The sequence below is a fragment of the Argentina anserina genome, chromosome 4, assembly GCF_933775445.1.
Source record: "Argentina anserina chromosome 4, drPotAnse1.1, whole genome shotgun sequence".
Lineage (NCBI taxonomy): Eukaryota > Viridiplantae > Streptophyta > Magnoliopsida > Rosales > Rosaceae > Argentina > Argentina anserina.
This window is the reverse complement of record NC_065875.1, coordinates 2,622,933-2,648,059: the sequence shown is the minus strand read 5'-3', so window position 1 is coordinate 2,648,059 and position 25,127 is coordinate 2,622,933. Positions and strand designations below refer to the sequence as shown.

At 39.1% G+C, this 25,127-nt stretch overlaps 2 protein-coding genes across 4 annotated transcripts; one reads left to right on the top strand and one right to left on the bottom strand.

Moving 5' to 3' along the window:
* Positions 1–3,515: 3,515 nt before the first annotated feature.
* Positions 3,516–6,787, top strand: LOC126790182 (uncharacterized). The gene has a single exon (XM_050516334.1). The coding sequence runs from the start codon at positions 3,516–3,518 to the stop codon at positions 6,393–6,395; it is 2,880 nt and encodes a 959-aa protein (XP_050372291.1). The 3' UTR covers positions 6,396–6,787.
* Positions 6,788–16,877: 10,090 nt separating this feature from the next.
* LOC126792634 (uncharacterized) lies at positions 16,878–23,287 on the bottom strand. 3 transcript variants are annotated; one of them, XM_050519069.1, is made up of 14 exons: positions 23,012–23,287; positions 21,847–22,219; positions 21,481–21,655; positions 20,735–20,818; positions 20,422–20,663; positions 20,116–20,335; positions 19,526–19,605; positions 19,345–19,429; positions 18,682–18,813; positions 18,470–18,583; positions 18,324–18,371; positions 17,654–17,738; positions 17,519–17,575; positions 16,878–17,328 (listed from the first exon to the last, which is right to left on the bottom strand). In XM_050519069.1, exons 2-14 carry the CDS (start codon positions 22,068–22,070, stop codon positions 17,231–17,233), a joined length of 1,644 nt encoding a protein of 547 aa, XP_050375026.1. In that variant the 5' UTR covers positions 22,071–22,219; positions 23,012–23,287; the 3' UTR covers positions 16,878–17,230. The 3 variants fall into 3 exon arrangements, with proteins under 3 accessions (XP_050375026.1, XP_050375027.1, XP_050375028.1); XM_050519070.1 differs by having other exon boundaries at positions 23,122–23,287; XM_050519071.1 differs by lacking the exon at positions 23,012–23,287 and adding an exon at positions 22,539–22,657.
* Between the last annotated feature and the right edge of the window lie 1,840 nt (positions 23,288–25,127).

The following is a 25,127-nucleotide window of genomic DNA, read 5'->3' as shown; positions in this document are numbered from 1 at the left end:
ATGTTACCGATCAGAGGTCCACATCAGGGTACTATACCTTTGTTGGAGGCAATCTTGTTACGTGGAGGAGTAAGAAACAAAATGTGGTAGCTCGATCTAGTGCTGAAGCAGAATACAGAGGTATGGCTCAGGGAGTGTGCGAATTATTATGGCTTAGAAATCTACTAGAAGACTTGGGTATTAAGCCTAAATGTGTTATGCAGCTGTACTGTGACAACAAGGCAGCTATTGATATTTCGCATAACCCTGTGCAACATGATCGTACAAAACATGTGGAGGTTGATCGTCATTTTATAAAGGAAAAGCTAGACGCAAAGATCATTAGTTTTCCTTTTGTTTCCACAGAAGAGCAACTTGCCGATATGCTCACAAAAGGAGTGTCAAAAAGAGTTTTTTATGATTCACTTAGCAAGTTGGGCATGGTCGATATGTATGCACCAACTTGAGGGAGAGTGTTGGCATGTATAGTGGCGGGAAACATGGTCCGTGTTTCACGGAGTGAATCCCGGACAATCAATTCGTAGATTAATATATATAGGTTGATATGTGTATGAAGAAATCATCAAGTTATATATCCAATTTATTTCAGTGTTGGTTTTAGCATCAAATGGGCTTTCCTGCATTATCTTTAGCTCCTCTCCAGGAGTGGGAACGGCACTGGCTGCATCATGAAATTGGAAAACGGAAGAAATGAAACAGAACCAAAGGTATTGTACTTTAATTGAAAAAAAAGAGCTGTCTTTTAACTGAAGCATACACAATTGGTGAAGGTGTAACTAGTTTGTAAATGAGCAGTAAGTCAAGAAATTAATCTATACTGAGGCAATTTTACCAAAATGGAATTACAAACTTACACAAATGGTTCTGCATATCATTCTTTAGCCATCCTTTAGATCTGTTACCACTGCCGTAGGCATTGGTATTGCAGTAGCATCCCCCCTTCCTTGCCATCATTTACATTGTGTAACAAGACGAACTCAATTTTCCGGCCCATTATTACACAAAACAAACAATTCATATATCCCATCTCATTTAAGGCTTAAACTATTTCTAGTTGGCCGGATATTCACACAGGAACCAAAGATGCTGGAAAAATTGGGATGGTAAGAACATCTCATCTGGTTCTCTCACCAATAATCTCCACATACATTAACACTCTCCACCTTTGAAATGGTGAAACCGGCTATTATCTCTCTTCCCGCTATCTTGGATATAAGTTTCGTTGCCGTGTGGCAATCCATGCATACCCGAAGGTTCTTTGTTGCTCTGCCAGCTCAAGGCGTAGTGGCTGCACTCAAACAAATTTGGGCAAAGGCTAAGAATGTGGACAACTTCTATATACTTGTCGTTCAGTTTTTCTATTTCTATCTCCAGGCAAATGCGATCCCATTTTACAAGGGTGACGAAAATGAGAATGGCAGACACGAGTAGGGGTGTTAATTGAAAACCGAAAACCGAAAAAAAACCGAACTATAACCGAATCATAACCGAAAAAAAACCGAAGAAAAAAAACCGCACTAAACCGCAAAAAAACCGCACCAAACCGAAAGATTTGGTGTGGTTTTGGTTTGGGATGTTTGGAAACCGAAACCGAACCGAAAAACCGAATATATATATTATAAAGAAATTATATTATTTATAGATATATTTAATATACATAATTAAATATGTTATCGATCGAGGCCCAAACTTTATCAAAATTCGGTGAATTTTTTACCATATCTGTATTTATATATACTGATCACATCCGACGGTCGAAATTTAATAATTTGAATTTTAGATATTGGAACCACAACATGTCTACTAATGTGGTCTAACTTGTTTAGTGATCTTTTTACAAATGTATGCAGTTGTGAAGCAACTATATCTTATAAATAGAATTTTACAAATATGTCCGCATGATGCGTTACGTATAGTGAAATATGATTATGGTAAAAAAATCACATATTTTCGATAACGTTTGTGTCCCGATCGAGGTGGTCAACCCTTTTTATGCTTATTATCCCCTATGGGTAGCCTTATCCCTGGAACGTAAAATTTTTGAAAATTTTACACGAGCTGCTACATCACATATATGTGAGAGTGTGTGCATGAAAAAATCCACCAAAACTAGTCAAGAAAGAGGGGATAAGAACAAATTCACTTAATTAGATGAAATTAAGTTAATGTTGACTTTATCGATCGAAACCCAAATATTATCAACATTAGATGAATTTTTTTACCATATCCTTATTTAAATATGCTGATCACATCTGACGGTCAAAATTTAATATTTTGAATATTAGACATTGGAACCACAACATGCCTACTAATGTGGTATAACTTGTTTAGTGGCTTTTTGCAAATGTATGTATTTGTGAAGCAACTATATATTATAAATAGAATTTTGCAAATATGTCCGCATGATGCGTTACGTATTGTGAAATATGGTTATGGTAAAAAAATCACATATTTTCGATAACGTTTGTGTCCCGATCGAGGCGGTAAACCCTTTTTACGCTTATTATCCCCTATGGGTAGCCTTATCCCTGGAACGTAAAATTTTTGAAAATTTTACACGAGCTGCTACATCACATATATGTGAGAATGTGTGCATGAAAAAATCCACCAAAACTAGTCAAGAAGGAGGGGGTAAGAACAAATTCACTTAATTATATGAAATTAAGTTAATATTGACCACATCGATCGAGACCCAAATATTATCAACATTAGATGAATTTTTTACCATATCCTTATTTAAATATGCTGATCACATCTGACGGTCAAAATTTAATATTTTGAATTTTAGACATTGGAACCACAACATGCCTACTAATGTGGTATAATTTGTTTAGTGGTTTTTTTACAAATGTATGCATTTGTGAAGCAACTATATATTATAAATAGAATTTTGCAAATCTGTCCGCATGTTCTTTTTATTTCGTTAAGAATCAAGTAGATAGATAATGAAAGAAACTCCGATTTTCTTTACAAAATAACCGAAATAAAAACCGATATAAACTAGAGAAAAACCAAACTGAACCAAACCGAACACAATTGGTTTTTGAAAAAAAAAGTGAAAAACCAAACCGAATAAATAGAACGGTTTGGTGTTCGGTATCACCTATAAACCGCACCATTCACACCGATTAACACCCCTAGACACGAGTTCATACCATTCATGTACTTTGATTCTTTAGGAGTTATTCCATCGAAATAATCGGAGCTTATTCCATCCATCTAGTGGAAGTTCATTTTTCTATTGTTAATAGATCGTGTACCATATGCACTAAATATTTGTCAATAAAGAAATGTGTCAAACTAAAATGGACTAATACATAGTTACGGAGGGAAGAATTTTCGCGAAATAACTCATTTAAAAGACTGTAAATGCTCGACCGTAAAATTCCTTGTTAACGGTAAAATAAAAAATAATACTGGACCGTCTAATATTATGAAGTAAAAATCATTTCCAACATACTATAAATCTCTATGTTGACTCTCACTCTCACCACTTCACCGTAGTTAACTCCGAGATGGATCGCCGCCCCGACCCTCGCCGTCGCCGCCTCCTCTCCATCGCCGCCTTCATCATCTCCACTGTCCTCCTCCTCTCAACACCTCAACCGGCGTCCGGATCTCCCTCCACCACAACTCGCCGAGCCACCAAGCCATCCTCCTCCTCCTCCGTGTTCTCCCTCTTCAACCTGAAACAGAAGAGCCGCTTCTGGAGCGAGTCCGTCATCCGCAACGACTTCGACGATCTCGAGTCTCTGGCGACCGGCGCCGCCACCAGCTTCGCCAACTTCACCGTCGCAGGTAACGTCGCAAAGTACCTAAATCTCCTTCCGATTGAGTCTATGTACCTCCCGGTCCCGGTCAATTTCATCTTCGTTGGATTCGACGGGAAAGGTAACTACGACTTCAAGCTTCACCCTGAGGAGCTTGAGCGGTGGTTCACCAAGATTGATCATGTATTTGAGCACACTAGGGTTCCGCCGATCGGTGAAACTCTAACGCCTTTTTACAAGATTAGTGTAGATAAAGATGATCATCATAGTCATAATTTACCGCTTGTGAGTCATGTGAATTATAATTTCTCTGTTCATGCAATTCAAATGGGGGAGAAGGTGACGTCGATTTTCGAGAAGGCGGTGAGTGTTTTGGCCAGGAGAGATGATGTGGTGAATGGCGGCGAAGATGTCGATTTGTGGCAGGTTGATGTGGATATGATGGATGTTTTGTTCAGTAGTCTGGTTGAGCATCTTGAGATTGGGAGTGCTTACAACATTTTCGTGTTGAATTTAAAGCGCAACGTGAAGAGGGGGAGGTATGGTTACAGGAGAGGGCTGTCGGATTCGGAGGTGGCGTTTGTTAGGGGGAATGCGAGTGTGATGCAGAGTAGGATTGCAGAGTCAGCAGGGAAGGTTCCGGAGGCTGTGGTTGCGCTGGATAAGGTTAAGAGTAAGAGGCCGTTGTATGAGAAGCATCCGATGGCGAAGTTTGCGTGGTCTGTGAGTGAGGACACGGATACGGTGGAGTGGTACAATGCGTGCGAGCAGGCGCTGGAGAATGTGGAGAAGTTGAGTCAAGGGAAGGAAACTGGGGATGTAGTTGTGAACAAAGTTGTGCAGTTGTTGAATGGGAGGCATGAGGATATGGAGCTTCTGTACAATAAGGCAGTGAAATCTGGAGATTTTAATGATCTTCATGCGGAATGTCTAACGGATACGTGGATTGGAAGGGAGAGGTGGGCGTTTATTGACTTGAGCGCGGGGCCTTTCTCGTGGGGACCAGCTGTCGGTGGGGAAGGTGTGCGAACAAATCTGAGTATTCCCAATGTGCAAAAAACGATTGGTGCTGTTACAGAAATAACAGAAGATGAGGCTGAAGATCGGTTGCAAGATGCTATTCAGGAAAAGTTTGCGGTGTTTGGTGATAAAGATCATCAGGCAATTGATATTCTTCTAGCGGAGATTGATATTTATGAGCTTTTTGCTTTCAAACATTGCATAGGAAGGAAAGTAAAGCTTGCACTTTGTGAAGAACTTGATGAGAGAATGAGGGATTTGAAGAATGAGCTCCAAGGATTTGAAGGTGAAGAATATGATGAAACTCATAAGAAAAAGGCTCTAGATGCATTAAAGCGAATGGAGAATTGGAATTTGTTCAGTGATACTCAGGAGGAGTTTCAGAATTACACAATTGCGCGTGATACTTTTCTTTCACATTTGGGTGCAACACTGTGGGGGTCTATGAGACACATTATATCACCTTCTGTAGCAGATGGTGCATTCCATCACTATGACACCGTATCATTTCAGTTGTTCTTCATCACACAGGAGAAAGTTAGTCACATTAAAAAATTGCCTGTGGATCTCCAGGCTCTTCAGCATGGGCTCTCCTCATTGTTGCTACCCTCTCAAACACCTGCTTTCAGTCAGCACATGTTACCACTTTCTGAGGATCCTGCTTTGGCAATGGCCTTTTCAGTGGCACGAAGAGCTGCAGCGGTGCCACTGTTGCTGGTTAATGGAACATACAGGAAAACTGTTCGTGCCTATCTTGATTCCTCCATTGTCCAGTATCAGTTGCAGAGGCTGAATGATCAAGGCTCGTTAAAAGGGAAGCCTTCCCACAGCCGATCTACACTGGAAGTTCCAATCTTTTGGTTCATCCATGGGGAACCGTTGTTAGTTGACAAGTATTATCAGGCAAAGTCTCTTTCTGATATGATTATTGTTGTTCAGTCGGACTCTTCATCGTGGGAAAGCCACTTGCAATGTAATGGGCAGTCACTTTTCTGGAATCTGAGGAGGCCCATCAAAGCTGCATTGGCTGCTGCTTCTGAACATCTTGCTGGTCTGCTACCCCTTCATTTAGCTTATAGTCATGCCCATGAAACTGCAATTGAGGACTGGATGTGGTCAGCTGGGTGCAACCCTCATTCCATTACTTCTCAAGGCTGGACCCTTTCCCAATTTCAGTCTGATACGATTGCGCGGAGCTATATTATCACAACTCTAGACGAGTCGATACAAATTGTCAATTCAGCCATTCAACTTCTAGGCATGGAGCTTACAACTGAAAAAATCTTTAAAATTGTTCTGTCAGAGGAGCGGGATCTACTTAACAAGTACAATTATGTTGTTAGTTTGTGGAGAAGGATTTCCACTACTACTGGAGAATTGCGATATACAGATGCCATGAGAATGCTTCATGTCCTAGAGGACGGAGCAAAACAGTTTGCTGATCAAGTTAATGCAACTATAGCCAATCTCCACCCAATCCATTGTACAAAAGATAGGAGAGTAGATGTGGAGTATAGTTTGTCTACAGCTCCAGCTTTCTTGGTTGTTTTGGGCATTCTCTATTTTGTGTTAAGGCCGAGGCGACCAAAGCCAAAAGTAAACTGAAAGTCATCCCAAGGGGTTTATATGGTTGTTTAGGCCTTTAGGGGAAGTGGTTTAGGGGATATACACTGATACACTTGAGGTTGTATTAGCTGTGTTTGAGGCAGTGAATCTATATACTAGTGATGAGTAAACAGCCGACTTTTGAGAAACGGCCGCCAGGTCTGATACTGGATATTTTGTTGTGAGTTGTTAGCCCCTCCACCTCCTGGTAACTTTTACCAAAGATGCACTTTTCTTCTCTTGTTTTAGCCTATGCACACGTTAGGGTTATTGATCTCTGATCTGAATCTGAATCTGTATGTCTAAGAGGTTCTGCATTACAGCAAATTTTGTTTGGTATACATTGTTTTAGTCAGAAATAAAGTTGCATAAACATCTGTGATGCTGTCATGTTCACTTCCTCTTCTTTGTTTGAATATTTTTGTTTTCTTAAATCTGAGTAATAAGAGTCGCTAAAAGAGTCTTGCCCCTATTACCGTCTGTTAGTTAGTGTAAGGGGCCTCGATGGTGGATAGGAATAAATGGTTTGGAGGTATGGCTGGGGACTGTGACTGTTTGGTTTGTTCGTACGTGTATCATCTTTGGCGAGTTCCAGCGCGTTTCTTGTTTTATAGGAGACTATAAAAAGCACGAATGCTAGGTTTCTTCTAAGAATAGTGGGTTTTCAGGTTTTGACCCTGATGAACTCCAGGAACCTGAATACCGGAAATGGAATCTTGGATTATCTATGCAAATGCAAGCAATATTTCTGTCTGTTCAAAACAGATGTCTAAGTTCTCCGTTGCCTTGCCCTCCTCATCTATTGCTTTCCATGTCGACAGGTCTCTAGTTTACAGCTTAGTAATTTGACATACTGGTTTATGCCGTGTGCTATATCAGACTTCCTTGGGAGACAGCTGGGTGGCTCCCCAATTGTTCAGTTGGAGAAGCATTTGAGTGGAGGACCAGTGCTTATTGGGTGGCTCGTTCAAGGTTCCTTGCCAATGTGCTTACCTCTTACCTCACTAGGAGATCCATCTCGAGACCTTTCGAAAAGATTATGGAAATCATGTGTGCCAGGCATAGTTCAAATAAGTGGGTCTAGGGGATGTAATGATTTTCTACCCAGCGCAGTTTTCTTACGAAGGGGGTTCACAGGAGATCTTAGGATGTGTTCTCATCGTTCTGAAGACACAACGGAGCACTATTCATTTCTTCCATTGCAGCTCAAATTCGTTCATTTGAGCCTTGCAACTTAGGTGGTACGCTGTTGCGTTACATCACTTACACGAACTTCAAAGAATGGATGATGTATATTGCTATGAACATGCTACAGTATGTTTTCGAGAGGCTGCTAATGGTGCTCTGGGGGTTTGGAACAACTGTTTTATTTTTGGCTGCAAAATTTCAACAAAACTCGGAAGCCTGATAAAACACCAACTGCCAAACATTGGTGAGGAACAACTGTACACAGGTTAAATACTCGGAAGCCTGATAAATGGCATGCGTTTTTTGGATGTGGAGTATGTATCAAGGTCAACTCTGATAATACAACGTCATAGACGTTCATTAAATTACTTGAAGTGTGTCCCATAGAATTCATTATTTTTGGGATCTTTTGTCAGCAAATAGTGTTGTATCAGAGTAATGAATCAACTCAAATAAATGAGTACGTAGACCTTGAGATTATCGTTTATAGACATGAGTTTAAGAAAACTCAAACATTCAAATAACAGTCGCGATGGCGACGCATCCATAAGAAACGAGGGTTGTATATGTTTCGAATAATCGAAATATTCAAGTATGTAACCGGAATTAGGAGGGTTGTGATGTATATGGTCACAAAATAATCGATGCATATCGGCGATTCTCATGATCGCACCCAAAACAGCAGTGTACTCAGACAACCACACGAAATCGATTTCTTTCCTTTAAATAATAATGTGACTCCCCTAGGACCGTCACACGAAAAACATCGACCAAGAGGGGAATCATATCCCTCTTTGGTCTCATCGGCGTAATAAGAAGGCCGGAAAAGAAGACATGAAAAAGGCTAATAGCGCTCGATAATTTATATATATATGTTCAAAAGCAGCAACTTTAAGAAAAACATACTTGTTGGTCTGCCAAATAGACCGCATATAAGTAAATTGCTCTGCAAATCGATCGTCATGCATGAAGTTGCTTGATGAAGTCCTTTTCGATCTTCGTCCGATGACATAAAAATCTTGGGAGGATACGATCAAAATCGTATGTAGATGACAAAAGTATCGTCCATCTCGGCATGAATGTCATCACCATAGTACGACGAGCAATGATTTTACCTATATGAGCACGTGAAATATCGTTAGAAATAAAAACGTGACAATGAACATTTAAATAATGAAATAGGAAAAAGGAAAAGGAAAAGAAAATATAGTATGAAGCCCAAAGGGGTATTGTGCTCGGTAGGCCATAGGCCTAAAAGGGTAGAGAAGACGGGAGTAGCTTCTCTTGAGCGAAGAGTTTGCTTGTGCAGTTTGCGTTTCTTGCGTATATATGCGGGATGATCAATTTTGAATCCTCTGATGCGGGGTCTTGCGGGGCAAAAAGATATTTTTGCGGAGCGAATGCGGAAGAGACTCTGCGGGGGCTGTGTGCAGGGGCAGCTGGGGGGTCGCAGGGGCTGCAGGGCAAAATCTGCGTGCGGGGCTGCGATGCGGGGCCTGCAGGGGTGCGTGCAGGGGTGATACAGAGGCAGCGGGGCTGCGTGCCTGCGTGAAGAGGCTGTGGGGCTGCAGAGATAGCACAGGGGGGGGGGGGCTGCAGCAACGGCGAGCAGGGGCTGCGCCGACGAGGAACGCCGACGGGAAGATGTCGGAGGCCGGAGACGACGGCGGCCGGCGGTGGAGAAGAAAAAAAAATTCTAGGGCTCTAAAAGTTCAGAGTTTTAGGGAAAAGTGCGTGATAACGTGTTTCAGGATGAAATAATTGTGTATTATTAAATGATATGGGGGCCTATATATAAGCATTATAAAACCACAATCCCGTAGGATTCGGAGTCCTAATCTATTACGGAGATGCTAATCTATCTACTAACAGGAAACCTATTAGGCTAAGACACACGTAAGGGTAGAATAATAATTCTCTCGGAACATTTTGAACTGTACGTATTTTGGAGTTCGTCAGGCTTAAATACATTTTTGAACAGTTCAAAATACGAACACATTTAAATACATGAATAAACTCGGAAGCCTGATAAAACTGCCAAATTTGTTCCTTTCACGACCTTCCTCAATCTGTTGGTGGAACTAGTGCGAGTCCTTCGGAACATTCATGGTGCGTTCAAAGCTGCCTCTTCTATTCTAGGGCAGAATGAAGCGCCACCAAAGTGTGGAGCAAATGAGGGGCCTCAAACTGCTTTCAACTTTGAAGGTAACTAATTAACGCTGTGGTAGAATCACATCATGAAGGTCTTCATTGAAATTATAAAACTGAAAAAAAAAATGCCATCCGGTGATCGAGCTGCTTAATCTGTTTGATTACAATGAGATTGCAGTGTCAAAACTCAAGAATACAGTCTGCAGCATTGAAAGGTCAAATTTCAAAAGCAGGATTGTAGCACAAAGCTTTATACATCGATCGTGAAGGTCTGGTTCAAGCTTAGTGCCTCAGTTCAATAAAAAGGAAGGGTCACACCGGGGACAATTACAAGCATTTTCTCTACAAGTTAAATACATGAACAAATTTGACAATTGTACACTTGTACACAGGTTGCATGCATAACACACACATAAGGATAATGTTGCGTTTGATAGTTGAAGGATTATATACTTCCACAAATAACAAATTAAAACACTGGATCGAGAAAGATATATATATATATATATATATATATATATAGATATATATATATATACTTTCATTATCTAAGTGATTCAATATTTATGTATGTTATTCAAGATCATCTCTACAAAATTTCATCCAATTTGACAATGGTTTGAGCTTTCAAAATTGGGATTTACACGAACAGTTCACGTTGAACAGTTTTAATTCATTCATTGATTTAATCTAATTTCAATACCTTAACGATATCCGAATTATATAAAATTTTGTATAGATGATCTTGAATATCATACCTAAATATTGAATCGCTTATGGTGAAAAAATTTGACCGAAAAGTGTGCCAAAATTAGAACTTCACTATGTAATTTCAGAGTGAAGCTTCACTCTGGATAGAGACTGGTATATATATATATATATATATATATATATATATATATATATTTGATTTGCATTTCAAGCTATCATGGATACAGCTCGTATTTCCGTATATATAAGAATTTAAACGGCCGACCAGTACAGAAAGAAGGTCTGATTTTGAATTCCATTATGGCATATATATCATACATTGCCATAAGAGTATACAAGCGGTGGATGACAAATTAACAAGCAGAAGAACGAAACCTGGATAGATAATTGAATTACATACCAGAGGAGCATACAGAAGAGTAGAGAAGATGAGCATAACCCAATTACCCAAATAATTACGTTAACAAGTTATTAGAGCACAAACCAACCTCGTGTTTTCAACTTTCAAGCCATGTGTAACAGTCTGGACCAGCGTGGTATACGAAAATGCGAGGGTGCTCGAATCGGACAGTAAAACAATTCTTCCGGTCCGTATCCAGCTCGGAGATATCAAATTCAAATGGAAATAGTACGGCGGCACCACGTCCGGTACGAATCCCCGGCGAGTGGCGACTCTCCCACTCCATCATGCTCATCCTTTCTCAACCCCATGCAGACAATATGCAGACATTGTTTCCCCTTAGATGGAAGAAATGACAGTCATCTGGTCGATCGATAAGGGAGCTCATCTGCTGGCAGATACAAGACCAAGAGTTCACTGCTACATTTCCATGGTTTTCATCCCAGGTCGACATAAGATAAACTACTAGACTGATCCCGGAGAAGGCCACGGTGAGAGCACAACAGTAACTTCTTGATAATGTGCTGTGGCTGGGGCAGGTCCAGGATTAGAGCTTTGCCTGAAAATCGAAATGTACCGCCTTTGCATTAGTCTTATCGTCCTTCAACCTTAACCCTCCACCGGTCACCGCCCTGAACAAGACCATGCCGGCTTCCTTCTTCTTCCTCACCGTAGCTTTCTGGTTTTAAGGATTTTTCGGTCAGGGTTGAGCTAGGTTTAGGGTTTTGGCCTTTATATGTTCTTCCTCACCACCCATCCTAATTATCATTGGATTTGGATTGCAAAGAGTGGTTTGGAATCCGAACTTGGTTTAGTCTTAACGTTTAGGGTTTAGAGCATTCGTCTTGCTTGCCACCCATTTGTATATGATCGAGTGAAGATATATTAAAGATTAGATCTTGTATAAACTTGTAGATTTGAAAACTGCATTGAACCCAATAGGTTGGTTTGAAACCAATGTACGCGGATGCACATCCGGACATTCCTAGTTGACTGTTAAACTTGCCTACGAAGCAGTAGCGATATGTAAAGTGATAAGGCTTGGATACCCAACAGATACTTAAACTTAAAATTGAGTTGTAAATTTAACGTTATAAAATTTAACGAAAAATTATTTTTTTCTCAACTCTAGCTAAATTTAACTATCATTTAGCTAAATGTCACGAGCTTACTCTTTTGCTATGCAACTCGTGCGGCCTTAGTAATTCTCTTATGCTAAATCAGCCTTAATTTCACAAACTGCTAGAACAATTGAAAGGCAAAGAAAATATTTCGAAAGAGAACTTATATTGAATAAGAAAACTTACAAGTATGCTCGATAGCTTGATTACTTGCTTACTTGATTGATCAAATGTGAGGGGTGTCTTGCTATTTATAGACTTCCCCATCCTACCTCAATAGTTCTAGAGAATTCTAGGACTATGTACAAGTGTAGTTGCTTCTAGAGAGTTCTACACAAATCTATACAAATCTAAGTGATACCTTGAGTATTCTAGAGACTTCCAGAGTGGTCTACGTCCTTGAGCCTCTCCAAGATTCTAGAGAGTTCTAGAGATGTCCAAAGGTTCCCAAACCTTCTAGAGACTTCTAAGACTTTCCAGAGCCTTCTATGACTCTCTAGAGGCTTCTACGATCTTCCAAAGTCTTATATAACCTTCTATGACATTCCGGAGGGTTTTAAAGTCTTCCAGATGCTTCCAAAATACTCAAGTGATCTCTAATACCTTCCTTGAGCCATGCTGGCTTCAGAAATGCCCAAGGAAAATTCTATGAAGGTTGGCGGGGCGTGACACTCTCCCCACCTAAGCACGCGATGCCCTCATTGCGCCTTCTTTCTCGTAACGCTGGATCTTGTCCTTAAATTTCCATAGTGTATCCTCGAATTCCCAGCTTGCTTCTGTATCAGACATGCCCCTCCACTTAATGAGGTATTCCTTGTACATCGGCATGCCTCGACATCGGGTGACTCGATCAACGAGTACTCGATCTACTTCTTTCCTTAAAGAAGTGACAAATGTTGTTGGTGCCAGATGTGAAGCTCCCCTTGATGAGTCTTCCATGAATTGTAATGTCGACAACACCTTTACGCCTTGTTTTGTACCTCTAGTTACCGGTACTACACAAGACTTGTCGTCGTCCATGATGCATATGCTATTAGTGAATGGCACCGGGAATGCCTTGACTTGATCATGGAACTCCAACCCCAAGACTACCTTGTAGTCATCCATTGGCACTATCAAGAAGTCTAGGTTCCCATACCAAGCTCCCACGCTTGTCTTGACTCCTCGAACTACTCCTTGTATTGGGCGGGCATGTGAGTTAACCGCCTTAATGGAGCCTCCTCCATTTGTTGCCTTGAGTCCTAGCTTGCGTGCTTCCTCAACGGAAATGAAGTTGTGGGTTGCTCCCATGTCAAGCATCGCGTTGTTGGCTTCCCACATATGGTGATATCCGTGTAGAGCAAACCTTTGGCTTGGACCTTGGGTGTTGAGCGGATAGCATTAAGCACATGTATAGACCCCAAGTGTGCACCTCCATTGCCACCCTCGGCTTCACTCCCGCCTTGATGACTTCCTAAGAGTGCGCTTAGCGCTCTCCTTTGTGGGCAATGCCTAGCCCAATGCGGACTATCGCATAACAAGCACTTGTGTTGTCATTAGGCTTGTCCCAGCTCCGCATGTCCCTTTGCTTGCCTTTATCCTTGAATCGTGCTGAGTAGCTCTCACAGAGGAGCTCCTCCTTGCGTTGGCCTTTATCTCCCCCATCTTTGGCATAGTTGCTCTTCTTCTCCTTGGACTTGGTGAACTCTCTTGGACTTGAGAAATCAACTAAGCCTTTGGCCACGGCTATGGCGGTAGCAAGGTCTTGCACTCCTCATCGCCTTAGCTCCGTCTTAGCCCATGATTGGAGACCATCCATGAAGTTAAAGAGAGCATCCTTATCGGATAGGTCGGGAATCTCAAGCACCAAGTTCGTGAATTCTCTAACATAATCACGAATAAGTCCGGTGTGCTTGAGCCTTCGCAAGCGAGCTCTTGCCTCGTCCTTGGCATTCTCGGGATAAAATTGTTTCTTGAGCTCTTTAACAAAGTCATCAAAGGTAGAGATGGTGCACATACCTCTTTCGACATCTCCTCGCCTTCTCCTCCACCATAACATGGCGGTATCGGTTAGATAAAGAGTCGCGGTCTTTATCTTGGCATCCTCCTCCATGATGCCTACAGCCCCAAAGTATTGATCTAGCCCCCATAAGAAGTTGTATACTTCTCGAGCGTTGCGCATGCCTCCGAAGCTCTTTGGTTTTGGCACCTCGATCCACTTGGTTTTTACGCTGCTACTAGTGTTAGCCCCCGCGGCTAGTGCGCGCTTGCATAGGGCAAGATCTGCCTGCATTGCCTCCATGCACGCAAAATCTGCTTGCATCTCCTCCATGCGTGCAAGCATGCTATTGTGCTCCATTTCTTGCACTCCACGCATCCGGGTGAGATCCCCCATGAACTCCTTGCGAACCTTGTCTATCTCACCCCGCAAGGACTCCTCTAGCTTGAGCATCATGCCCTTGATCGCAGTGTGGATTGCGGCATCCTCCGCCTCTAAATCTTCCATCTGGGCTCCCATGCCACTCACGCTCTCTTCCACTTGAGTTAGTCGTGAGTCTCTTGTAGCTAACATGTCCTTGAGTCGTTCCTTCCTTGGAACCATCGGGTTGACAAGTTCTTCATGACCCTTCTCTTGCGTGATGTCGGAAACACTACCAACAAGATTGCCATTCTTTGCCCTTGTGTCGAGCTAGACTCTTGATCGAACTTCGGCTCTGATACCAACTATCATGAGCTTACTCTTTTGTTATGTAACTCGTGCGGCATTAGCAACTCTCTTATGCTAAGTCAGCCTTAATTTCACAAACGCTCTGCTAAAACAATTGAAAGGCAAAGAGAATATCTCGAAAGAGAACTTATATTGAACAAGAAAACTTACAAGTATGCTCAATAGCTTGATTACTTGCTTACTTGATTAATCAAATGTGAGGGGTGCCTTGCTATTTATAGGCTTCCCCATCCTACCTTAATAGTTCTAGAGAATTCTAGGACTATGTACAAGTGTAGTTGCTTCTAGAGAGTTCTACACAAGTCTATACAAGTCAAAGTGATACCTTACGTATTCTAGAGACTTTCGGAGGGGTCTAGGTGCTTGAGCCTCTCCAACATTCTAGAGAGTTCCAGAGATGTCCAAAGGTTCTCAAACCTTCTAGAGACTTCTAAGATTTTCCAGAGCCTTCTATGACTCTCTATAGGCTTCTACGATCTTTCAAAGTCTTCTATAACATTCTATGACATTCCAGATGGTTCTAAAGTCTTCCAGATGCTTCCAAAATACTCAAGTAATCTCTAATACCTTCCTTGAGCCATGCTGGCTTCAGAAATGTCCAAGGAAAATTATATGAAGGTTGGCGGGGCGTGACATAAAGCTAAACTTAAGTACCTTTTAGCTATTATGCTGGAGATTAAAGTTATAAAAAAAACTAGCTAAATTTCAGAATTTCTTTAAAATAACTAGTCTTGGAAATGCCCTTAAGTTGTAAGTTGTAACAGGACAGCCAGCGAGGTGAGGTTATCAAAACTCCAAAATTTGTTACATGATGTAAAGAGGATGTGCTTCGGAGATTACAGATACCGACCTTGTCACTAAACTGTTTAGTGAATTGCGTGCTCATGGAGAATTGCAAGTTCTTTTGTTGATGCTAATGCAGTAACCCAAGATCTGAAATCTTAGGTTTTATCTTTTCATTATGTTTCATTGCCAATTGGCTTTATATTTTAGTTTCCGAGTCTACGTATCTCCAAGTTTTTTGCAAGATGTTTAAACCTAGATATGTAATTATGAAACCTAACTACGCGCTAAATAGCTACGCCATATTTTATGAGTGCGCTTTTCCTTGTTTAATTATGGTGTCGCTAGCAACCCGTTTCCCCATCACTTGTTGCCAAGCTTGTAGTCAGTGGCGGAACTAGGATCTAGAGTTAGGGGAGTCCGGATTTAATCTTAAGAATTTAGTCAGTTTACTGCTACGATATGCAAAAAAATATAAGTTGAATTAACATGAATAAAATCATTAGTAAATAAAAAATAGCATAAGATTCAAGTCACCATTCATGTTTTGTTGTTTGCCCAGTACTTCCCTTCTAAATCATTTCGTTTTTTTCACTTTCTAAATGCACATTTTTATTCGGGGGGTCCGGACCCCTTAAAAGCTCAATGTAGTTCCGCCACTGCTTGCAGTTGTGTTAAAAATCATGTTCGTTGTTATCTGACCATTACTGATCATCAGCTTCTTGTTCCAAGTTCCAACAAGATGAGCTGCCAGTGTATGTAAATTATTGTATTTTAATCACCCCAAAGTCCCAAACATCTATATATATCTCTTGGGTCCTATGATTGGCACTGTTACGGAGTTTACAAAAGATGAAGCTGAAGATCGCTTGCAGGATGCTATTCAGGAGAAGTTTGCAGTGTTTGGTTGTAAAATGTCATCAGGCAATTGATATTCCTCAAGCAGATGTTGATATTTATGAGCCTTTTGCTTTCAAACATCGCAAAAGGTAAGGAAAAAAAAAACTTGCACTTTGTGAAGAACTTGATGAGACTGACGAATTTGAAGAATAAGCTCCAAGGATTTGAAGGTGAAGAATATGATAATTTCTAAAAAGAAATGTGGATGCGTTAAATCAATGGTAAACTGGAAGTTGTGCACTGATATTCGGGAGGAAGAATCACACGGTTGAACGTCACATTTTTCTTCTGGACTTTGTTCAGTGATACTCAGGAGGAAATGTTCTTCATTGCATTCCCCACCCTTACCATATAACCGGTTTGCAGCAAAGTAATTTGATATAACTGGTTATAGTGTTATACACTTGTACGATTGAGTACTGGTAGCTGATGAGTCTGAAACTCTGAATGCATCAAAACCAGTCTTCAAAACTTGCATTTGTCAACCTGTCAAATTTGGAATGACAGGAGAGGTCACACTGATGACTACGACAAAACAATTGCTTTATAAAGCATTGGTAGGATTACCACCAACACAAGTTCAATACATGAACAAATTTTGACAATTGTACATTGATCTTCTGACAATGTAAGAAAGAAATAAAGAATACACACCAATTTTCAAAAAAAAAAGAACCCATATTTACTTTGCAGAATACGTGACAAAAAAACAATTTAGCAGACCCAAAAGCTAACTAAAATGCCAAACCACTTGTTCTAAATGTTAGGGGCCTTTGCCCTCCATCTTTCGCACAATCATAAATTAATCACCAAATCGTTGTCTTTGGTTGGGATCTCTACTGACACTGGAGTTACGTGAATTCCAGTGCGCACTTCACTGGGATCCACTGTGTTTCTCAGGAACTTCTAGTTGGGGAGGGAGGAGTTTCAAGAAGCTGCCTTGAACAGGTTGATTTGTAGCTGACTCGTCATCTGACATACATCAACCGAATTGATAAGAACAAGATAATATTTTTTTATTCTTTATTTAATCGCTCAGGTTAACTCTTTGTGGTAGTTTTTTTAGCCCTCATAGCAAAAAAAAAAGAACCAGAGTTTTTTTTCAGCCCTAATCCTTTGTTTCACAGCCAAAAAAATCGACCAATTGCTAATAAGATCTTACCAAAAAGGGACTTGATGGACGGCCTCTTAGGTTTTGTGCTTTTCTTCTTCAAATCAGCTGCATTATAGCATACAATTAAGTAAATTTGAACAGAGAGTACATGAGTTGGCAAATATAAAGGACGGAAATTAATACCTATCCCAGGCACTTGAGTATCATTTACAATTTCGAAGTTCTTGTATGTGTAACCCACAAAGTTGACATCCTTGGACGACAGCATCTATAACAAATTTAGCAATTAGTCAAAGCCACAATTAGAATCTTCATACCTGATCATTTACTTATTAGAGAAAGTAAACAGCTTTTATCTTATTTTTAAAGCAAATGATCATGCAAAACTAGTTGTCCTCTTTAAAACCCAGGAAAATATAGAAATGACACTGGCCAGCACAGCCACACCCAAGATGGCGTCTTTATATGACAAAGGTATGATCTAATTGCCACACAATAAAAAATTCTCGGGGGTTATGAAATCGGGTACATACTTGGTGTAGAATGGGTGCTACTATTCACTTTATAGAAACATTCAGGTAATTTTCTCATATATAGATTTATGTTTCATTTATTTATGAAAATGGGATTAAAAGTTATCTTCAGTAAGGCTGAAGAAGGCTTCAGTTTTGATAAAGCGATTTAAGCTAACCAACTAACATTCTAATGAAATTCGTATTAGGTTAAAATAGAAACAAGATTAGTTGGCGAGATGTTCATGCCGCAAAAGTACTATGAGAGAGGGACATAACTATACCAGAGCAGAGCTCTAGCCTTACAGATGGGTAATTTAAAATAAACATGATGGACCAACCTTTCTCCATGGGCCAGCTCTTGTTGAAGTTTCAATTTGGTTGTCAGCCTGTTACCAGAAAATCATATGAGATATAAAAATTTAACAAAAACATGCTTGAGAATGGACAATTCTGTCTCTGTACATGTGCGCAAACTTGAAATTACCTCTTCAAACTTCTCAAAGTTCTGAGTATCCATTTCATCATTGACCTCAGGGATAAATGCAGCCTTTATCTGATATAGTTTGTCCCATTCAATGCCTTTGAACCAGGCGTGAGCCTGAAAATAACAGTGCCGACTAGTTAACACCAATTCCCAGTCCAATTCTAACATTAGACTAGAGAATCTAGAACATAACAGAACACACCACACAACACCTTAATTTCATCTGCCCCTTTAGTTCCCAGCCTCTGATCTACATTACATAATAGTTTACTGATGAGGTCCTTTGCTTCCGGAGAGAGTTTCGCCTCTTCTGGAAATTTTAAATGAGTTCTCCAATTAACTATCTGCACAAAGAGGCCATTTCAGTTGTTAATGCTAATGAGGAAAATTACAGAAAGATAGAATGCTTCAATCAAATTATTTGAAAGATGGGACCTTTTTCAGGTAAAACATCTTCATCACTCAAAAGCCCAACACTAAATTATAATTAACACCGTGTGAATTAACTGACAAATCTTCAAAGAACTAGTCAGCACTAAACCCAAGATTATAGATATGGTTTGACATGTTAAATTTATCCTGAGCGAATCCCAGCGAACAAAGAATTGTTTTCTAAGAGAAAATAATATATGACTATACCACCATGCAATGAAGTCAGAAGTTTGTTTGATACTCTGTTAATTCTTGTAGACTTAGTGAGAATCAACATCAATTTTCAATCATTAGAAACCAACCTCGACATCTGATATAAAGATCAGAGCACGATCACACAATCTAACATCCTACCAGTGTCATCCACTGCCAAATGTTTCCTAAAGTCATGTGATGGTATATATGGGCATAAGAATTAAAAATAAGACAACTCTTAAAATTACCTTCCTACAAGTTGACATGGGTTCATCTGAATAAAAGGGTGGATATCCCACAAGCATTTCATACATGATAGCCCCAAGAGACCACCTGTGACAATATGAAACATATCTCATTGGCGTGTCATTGGTGTGTATCACAAGGAAAAATAGATTTCAAAAGTTAAGGAGATTATTTAACACTGACCAATCACATTCCATTCCATATCCTTTCTTCAGCAAAACTTCTGGGGCGATATAGTCTGGGGTTCCAACAGTAGAATAAGCCTGCAACAATGGTTAGAGAACTTTTTAAATAACGGTGACGTGACAAATGGTGTAATTCATATATCTCTAGGTTCAGTCCAAAACAAAAGAAGATCTCAATATCTATAGGTTTATGAGAATAGTAAATAACTAAATACTCTTTCAATATTGAGAAGATGAGAAAATGGTATTTGAAATACATCCAGTCATAAGCAACAAAGATTAACAACTACTGATCTGATATTATATAGTCAAGTTTGTAAAGGCAAACAATCGATACAGAAAGTAGTATGCAAGCTAAACCATATGGTTACTGAAGAAGCACAAGTTATGTTCAAAGAATCAAGCAAAATGGATGATTTCAGGAAAGGATCCAGCTAGCTTCAAATAGGAATTGTTCTGAACTACATAAGTTTGTACTTTCTTAACAATAAATTCTTAGTTGAGTAGGCCAACAAATGATTTCACAGTCCAGACTCAAAGAAAAGCATTTTGAAGATGGTAGTATGCTAATGATAGACTATAACTTACAAGCATCCTCCTATTTCTCTGCCAATGCTGCAGTTGTTCCTGTTGCGTACGTTTTGGTGCTACAGGCCGTCCATCACTTTGAAGCGCCCCACTAAGGTTTTTCCCAATAGAAAAATCCTTTTCTTGGAGAATACTGCAGTCCAATGGCTTACACAATCCAAAATCCGATAATTTCATGTGACCATGTTTATCAAGCAGCAAGTTGTCAGGCTTAATGTCTCTGAGAAAATTGGCACAGACAAGGCATAAGATAAATATAATAAGCATATAAAGGTCTTCCATCTGCATACTTTGATAAAGGCTTACCTATGAATGTAATTATGTTTATGAATGGATTCAATAGCTAGGACTGTTTCCCCAACATAAAACCTGGCCTCGTCTTCTGTCAGTGTATCTTTGCGCATAAGTAAAGTCATCATATCTCCACCAGGGAGATATTCCATGATGAGATATAAGTACTCATCATCCTGGAAGGAGCAATAGAGCTTGACTATACAATTACTGTCAACCTCTGCAAGTAGATTCCTCTCAGCTTTCACATGTTCGACCTAGAGAACAATTTGTTAGGATTATAAGAAGATCAAATTAGATGGGAGGAGAAAGCGTGAATGTTGTATACCTGTCCTCTCCGAAGCATTTCTGACTTCTTAAGCTTCTTCATTGCATACACTTGACCAGTTACTTTCTCCTTGCATATTCTAACCTACACCACAGAAAGAAAATTTGGTAAATAATTATCTTGTTGACTTGATTACAAAGGATTTTTTTTCTTTCTACTATTCTTTATCTATTTACAGTGTTAGAAAAAGGAACAAAATGTAATACATTACAAGGTTGTACACAATGCACGAAACCAAGGCACTTATCAAGACATTATGTATGCTCAAACAGTCATGCTATTAGTCTATAACAAATTACGATTTCAATGCAATCCAAGCACTATATATGCAATGATGACAGTTTTATTGTTTATTTGTTTTATTTAAGAGATGCTACTAGAGCTCATTAGACAGAGAAAAAATTGAAACCACGCACAGCAATGTAATTTTTCAGGCACATCAGATATAACCAAGGGCATGATATAAATCCCAAATCATAATCATTGTGTGTATACTGCTAAATGTACTTGCTATGAACTCACCTAGACTGCCCTCCACAATATTTATAGTTAAACACAAAAAAAAAGGATGATGGAGAAATACATTATCTAGGTTTATAAAGAAACTCACTTGAACCATGTCCTTTGCTTTCTCAATACCCATTCAGAGACTAAATACAATATGAATATTCCGATTAGGTCGTTGGTATGTGCAAGTACCAGGAAAACAGTGATACACTACTACATTTACTAAAAGAAGGCTATACCTCACCAAATGCACCCTTTCCTATCATTGTCAATGGCTCAAAATCATCAGCACCCATCTTATGCCTCTGAATACGCATATACTCTGTTTCCTTCTTCTCTAAGTACTTTAGCAAGTTGTTTTGCTCTTCCTCGGAGACTTCAGCATCAGCCAACTTCTTTTCTAGTATATCACGTCTGTATAAAAAAGTAACATCTACCATCACTCCGAGTAATAGTACAGATAAAAGTTACTAAGAAAAAATAGTTGATCACATTAATGTTATACTCCACCACTATATACAATAGCATAGAGTACTTCAGCAAGATATCTGAGAGGATAACTCCGTCTAACACCAGAACTATAAAGAAAAGTAGTGAATTCATACCGCTCTTTCCTCTCCTGCAAACTTTTCATTTGCTTCTTGTAATGATTCTCTATATACTGCTTTGCAGCTGCAACCTTCTGCTTGGTTACATTGGAAGGTACTTCTTCAGTAGCTATTGGTGTTTTCGACCCCTCTTTCCCATTGCCTCTTGTATTACTGCTCTTTGAAGACTTCACTTTCTCTTTGGACTTGAATTTCTTCAGCAAGGACCTTACAAAATCCATCCTTATTTCCCTTAACTAATTCCAAAACACGAAACCCAGTCTTTTAAATGTACATCTTATCTCCCCGATAATGAAGATAACAGAAGTCATCAGATAAGAGTCTCTATGCCTGTTCATCATCAATTACCGCATTGAGCAATGCATATTTCCTGCATTGACAAACAAACAAAACATGAGTTAGCTAACAAATCGCATCCCCAATAAGCATTTCTATCCAATTATAAACCAAATCATGCAGAAAACAATTGACTGCACAGTACGTTGTAGTCAATGCAAGTAATATTCACAAGACGAAGCAAGAACACCTCTATCCAAGAAAAGCAGAAACTCTGGAAACCAGGTCACTAAGCCTGAAGTTCCTCATGAAGCAGTCAATGTGCTACTCAATCACAGTCAATAACACTCGACAACTACTCAACACAAAAACCCATTACAACTATCAGATAAACAACTCCACAAAGTCATCACCTTTGTCCATTTCTCGTTTTTCAAAAGCAAAGGGTACAATTTGACACCAGTCAAATGTTCTGGAAAATCTCAAATCTGACCAATCTTCATCCATTTACCTTTTTCAGCCATAACAACAACCAACCAAACCAAACCCTCAAATTAGCAGAAAACCCCACACCCCCCCCCCCCCCCATTACTCGAAAACAGCAAATCTAGCATCCCAAATCTTTACTACTTTCTCACATTTCCTCCTATCAAACACACAACTATACCACACCAATTCCGAAACTGGAAAAAAAAAATCAAACTTTGACGATCCAACCAATCCAACAGAGACAACCCAATGACATAACGCTACAGGTTAATCAATTCCCACCAATCCGATCAAACCCACAAAACAAAACTCTAAAAATAAAAACCCAATAAGAAACAAAGCAAACCCAACAAAATCAGACAATGAGAGAAAGCGACAGTGGCAATAAAAATCCTACCTTTGGCATAAAAATCGCAACTTCACACTACAGAAGTGAATTCCAAGCAAATCAGAATTTGGGTTCAAGCGAGAGAAAGAAATGGAGTATATGTGGGTTAGCGTACAAACCCGGTAGGACAAAAGTGAAGTGAAACCCTAAAGAGGTGTTGTTGGGTTTTGAAGAAGAAGAAGAAGAAGAAGAAGAAGAAAGTAGTGGAGCACTTGGGTTTTGTTGTTGTTCATGAGATATGTGATGATGATTCTGATACCTCCATTGCCATTCCCACTCTCTTCTCTCTCTCTTTAGTTTTTGCCTTTATCTTTTTTCGAAAGGTTGCTAACTCCCCTTTGACTCTTTTCATAGCTAACCATTACTCTATGAGCTTTATATATTGGGAGTTTTCACTCGTTTTAGTTCATTTTTTATTATTTTCATTTCTTCTGTTTTTGTCTCCCTGTCTCTGCATTTCTTCTCTTTCTTAATTATGTGTGTTTTTGTCTACCAAGATTTTTCATTTGATAGAATACAAGGGATTTGCATCTTCTCAAACAAAAATTTCTCATTGACGACAGAAAACTATTTGTACATTATCATCAATATATGAGAAGAAGAAAAATAATTCTAAATTCATATATTACGCGAGACAATTACAATTACCACATAATTTTAAATAATGAATAGATTGAACAATGACATGAGTAATTACAATCATATTCGGAAGTATGTCATTCACGCTCAAGTTTGCTCAAATTTGATTAGGTCTAAAGACTAGATAGCAAGGAATGTATTATGTCGTTGCTACTATTTCTCAATGAAAGAATAATTTGGCCGAACAAAGAATAAGAAACAAAAAGGACACATGAAGAATGATTTAGATAAACCTTAAGTCGGTTTAGTTTGTATTTCATCATGCAACATGAAAAAAAGAAAACGATATTAGTGTGAAGAAAATGATCTCAAAATCAAATCAAATACTTTCATTATTTTGTACAATATGGCGGGCAATATGCACTTCCCGCGCACAAAAGATATAGAATGTGTACAAATGCCGTATCTACTATTTAATGACAAAAATAAGAGTGTAATAATTTCAACGAAAAATATGATATCATTTAAATGTCACGTATATGTAATTATGCAAGTGAAACCAAAGAACATAGATAATAAAATGTAATATGAATCTCATAATGTGTCTTAACAAAATAGTTATATGATGCAGATTCATACTAAAATAACTTTTTCCTTTTTCAGATTGCACCATTTCATTCTTCTCTTTTTCTGGATTAAGCATCATATTGTTCAAATGTCTCAGAAAGTTGCATTGTAAATAGACTATAACAATTGAGAATCTATCAGTAATATTAAATAGATAAACACACATCACTAAACACAACGAGATGTATCATAATCAAGTCTTGATAAACAACTGAAACTTTCACTATAAAAATGGGACTTCGATATCAAGACCCAAGTGTAACTAGTCTTATATAAAACAATTACAAAACGGTGATGGTTAGCTGGACCACTTAAGACACATTATTTTCTTTATTCAATTCCAACAACCACTCAGATACATATATTCATTCGGAAACTGTCTAGAATAATTTCCCAGACAAAGACTTTGATTTTTTCTCCTTTTGCCATAACTAAAAACTACAAGGACTTCACTCATCACATCAAAGCCTTGACTTGCGCCTCAAATCCAGCCTAAACTCCAAAACAAACATTTTCTTTGCAAATCACTTTCTCTTTAGACCTCAAAACCTTCTAAGCTTTCTTCCGTAGTCATTACAAGAGGGATTTGTATGGCTAAAGCAACATCTCCCCTTTCTCCATTTGAGGTCACATGTCTTTGTATGTCAAACCATGCTTTTATCAATTGGGAGAATTACCCTGCTCTCCATTTCCTTCATCATGAAGAATGCTGATTGCTTGAAAGGTTAAATCAATCTACCATAGCTAATTGGGCTCGCAAATTTAATGGGGGTGATGATGACCAAGTTTGAAGGAATTATTGCTCTTGATTGAAGGTAAAGGGAAATGAGTTTTCTTTATAATGGGAAACTTCGTGAACAAACGAATGAGTTTTGTCTCTAAATCCTATTTCACCATGAACAAAAACAATTCTTGAAAA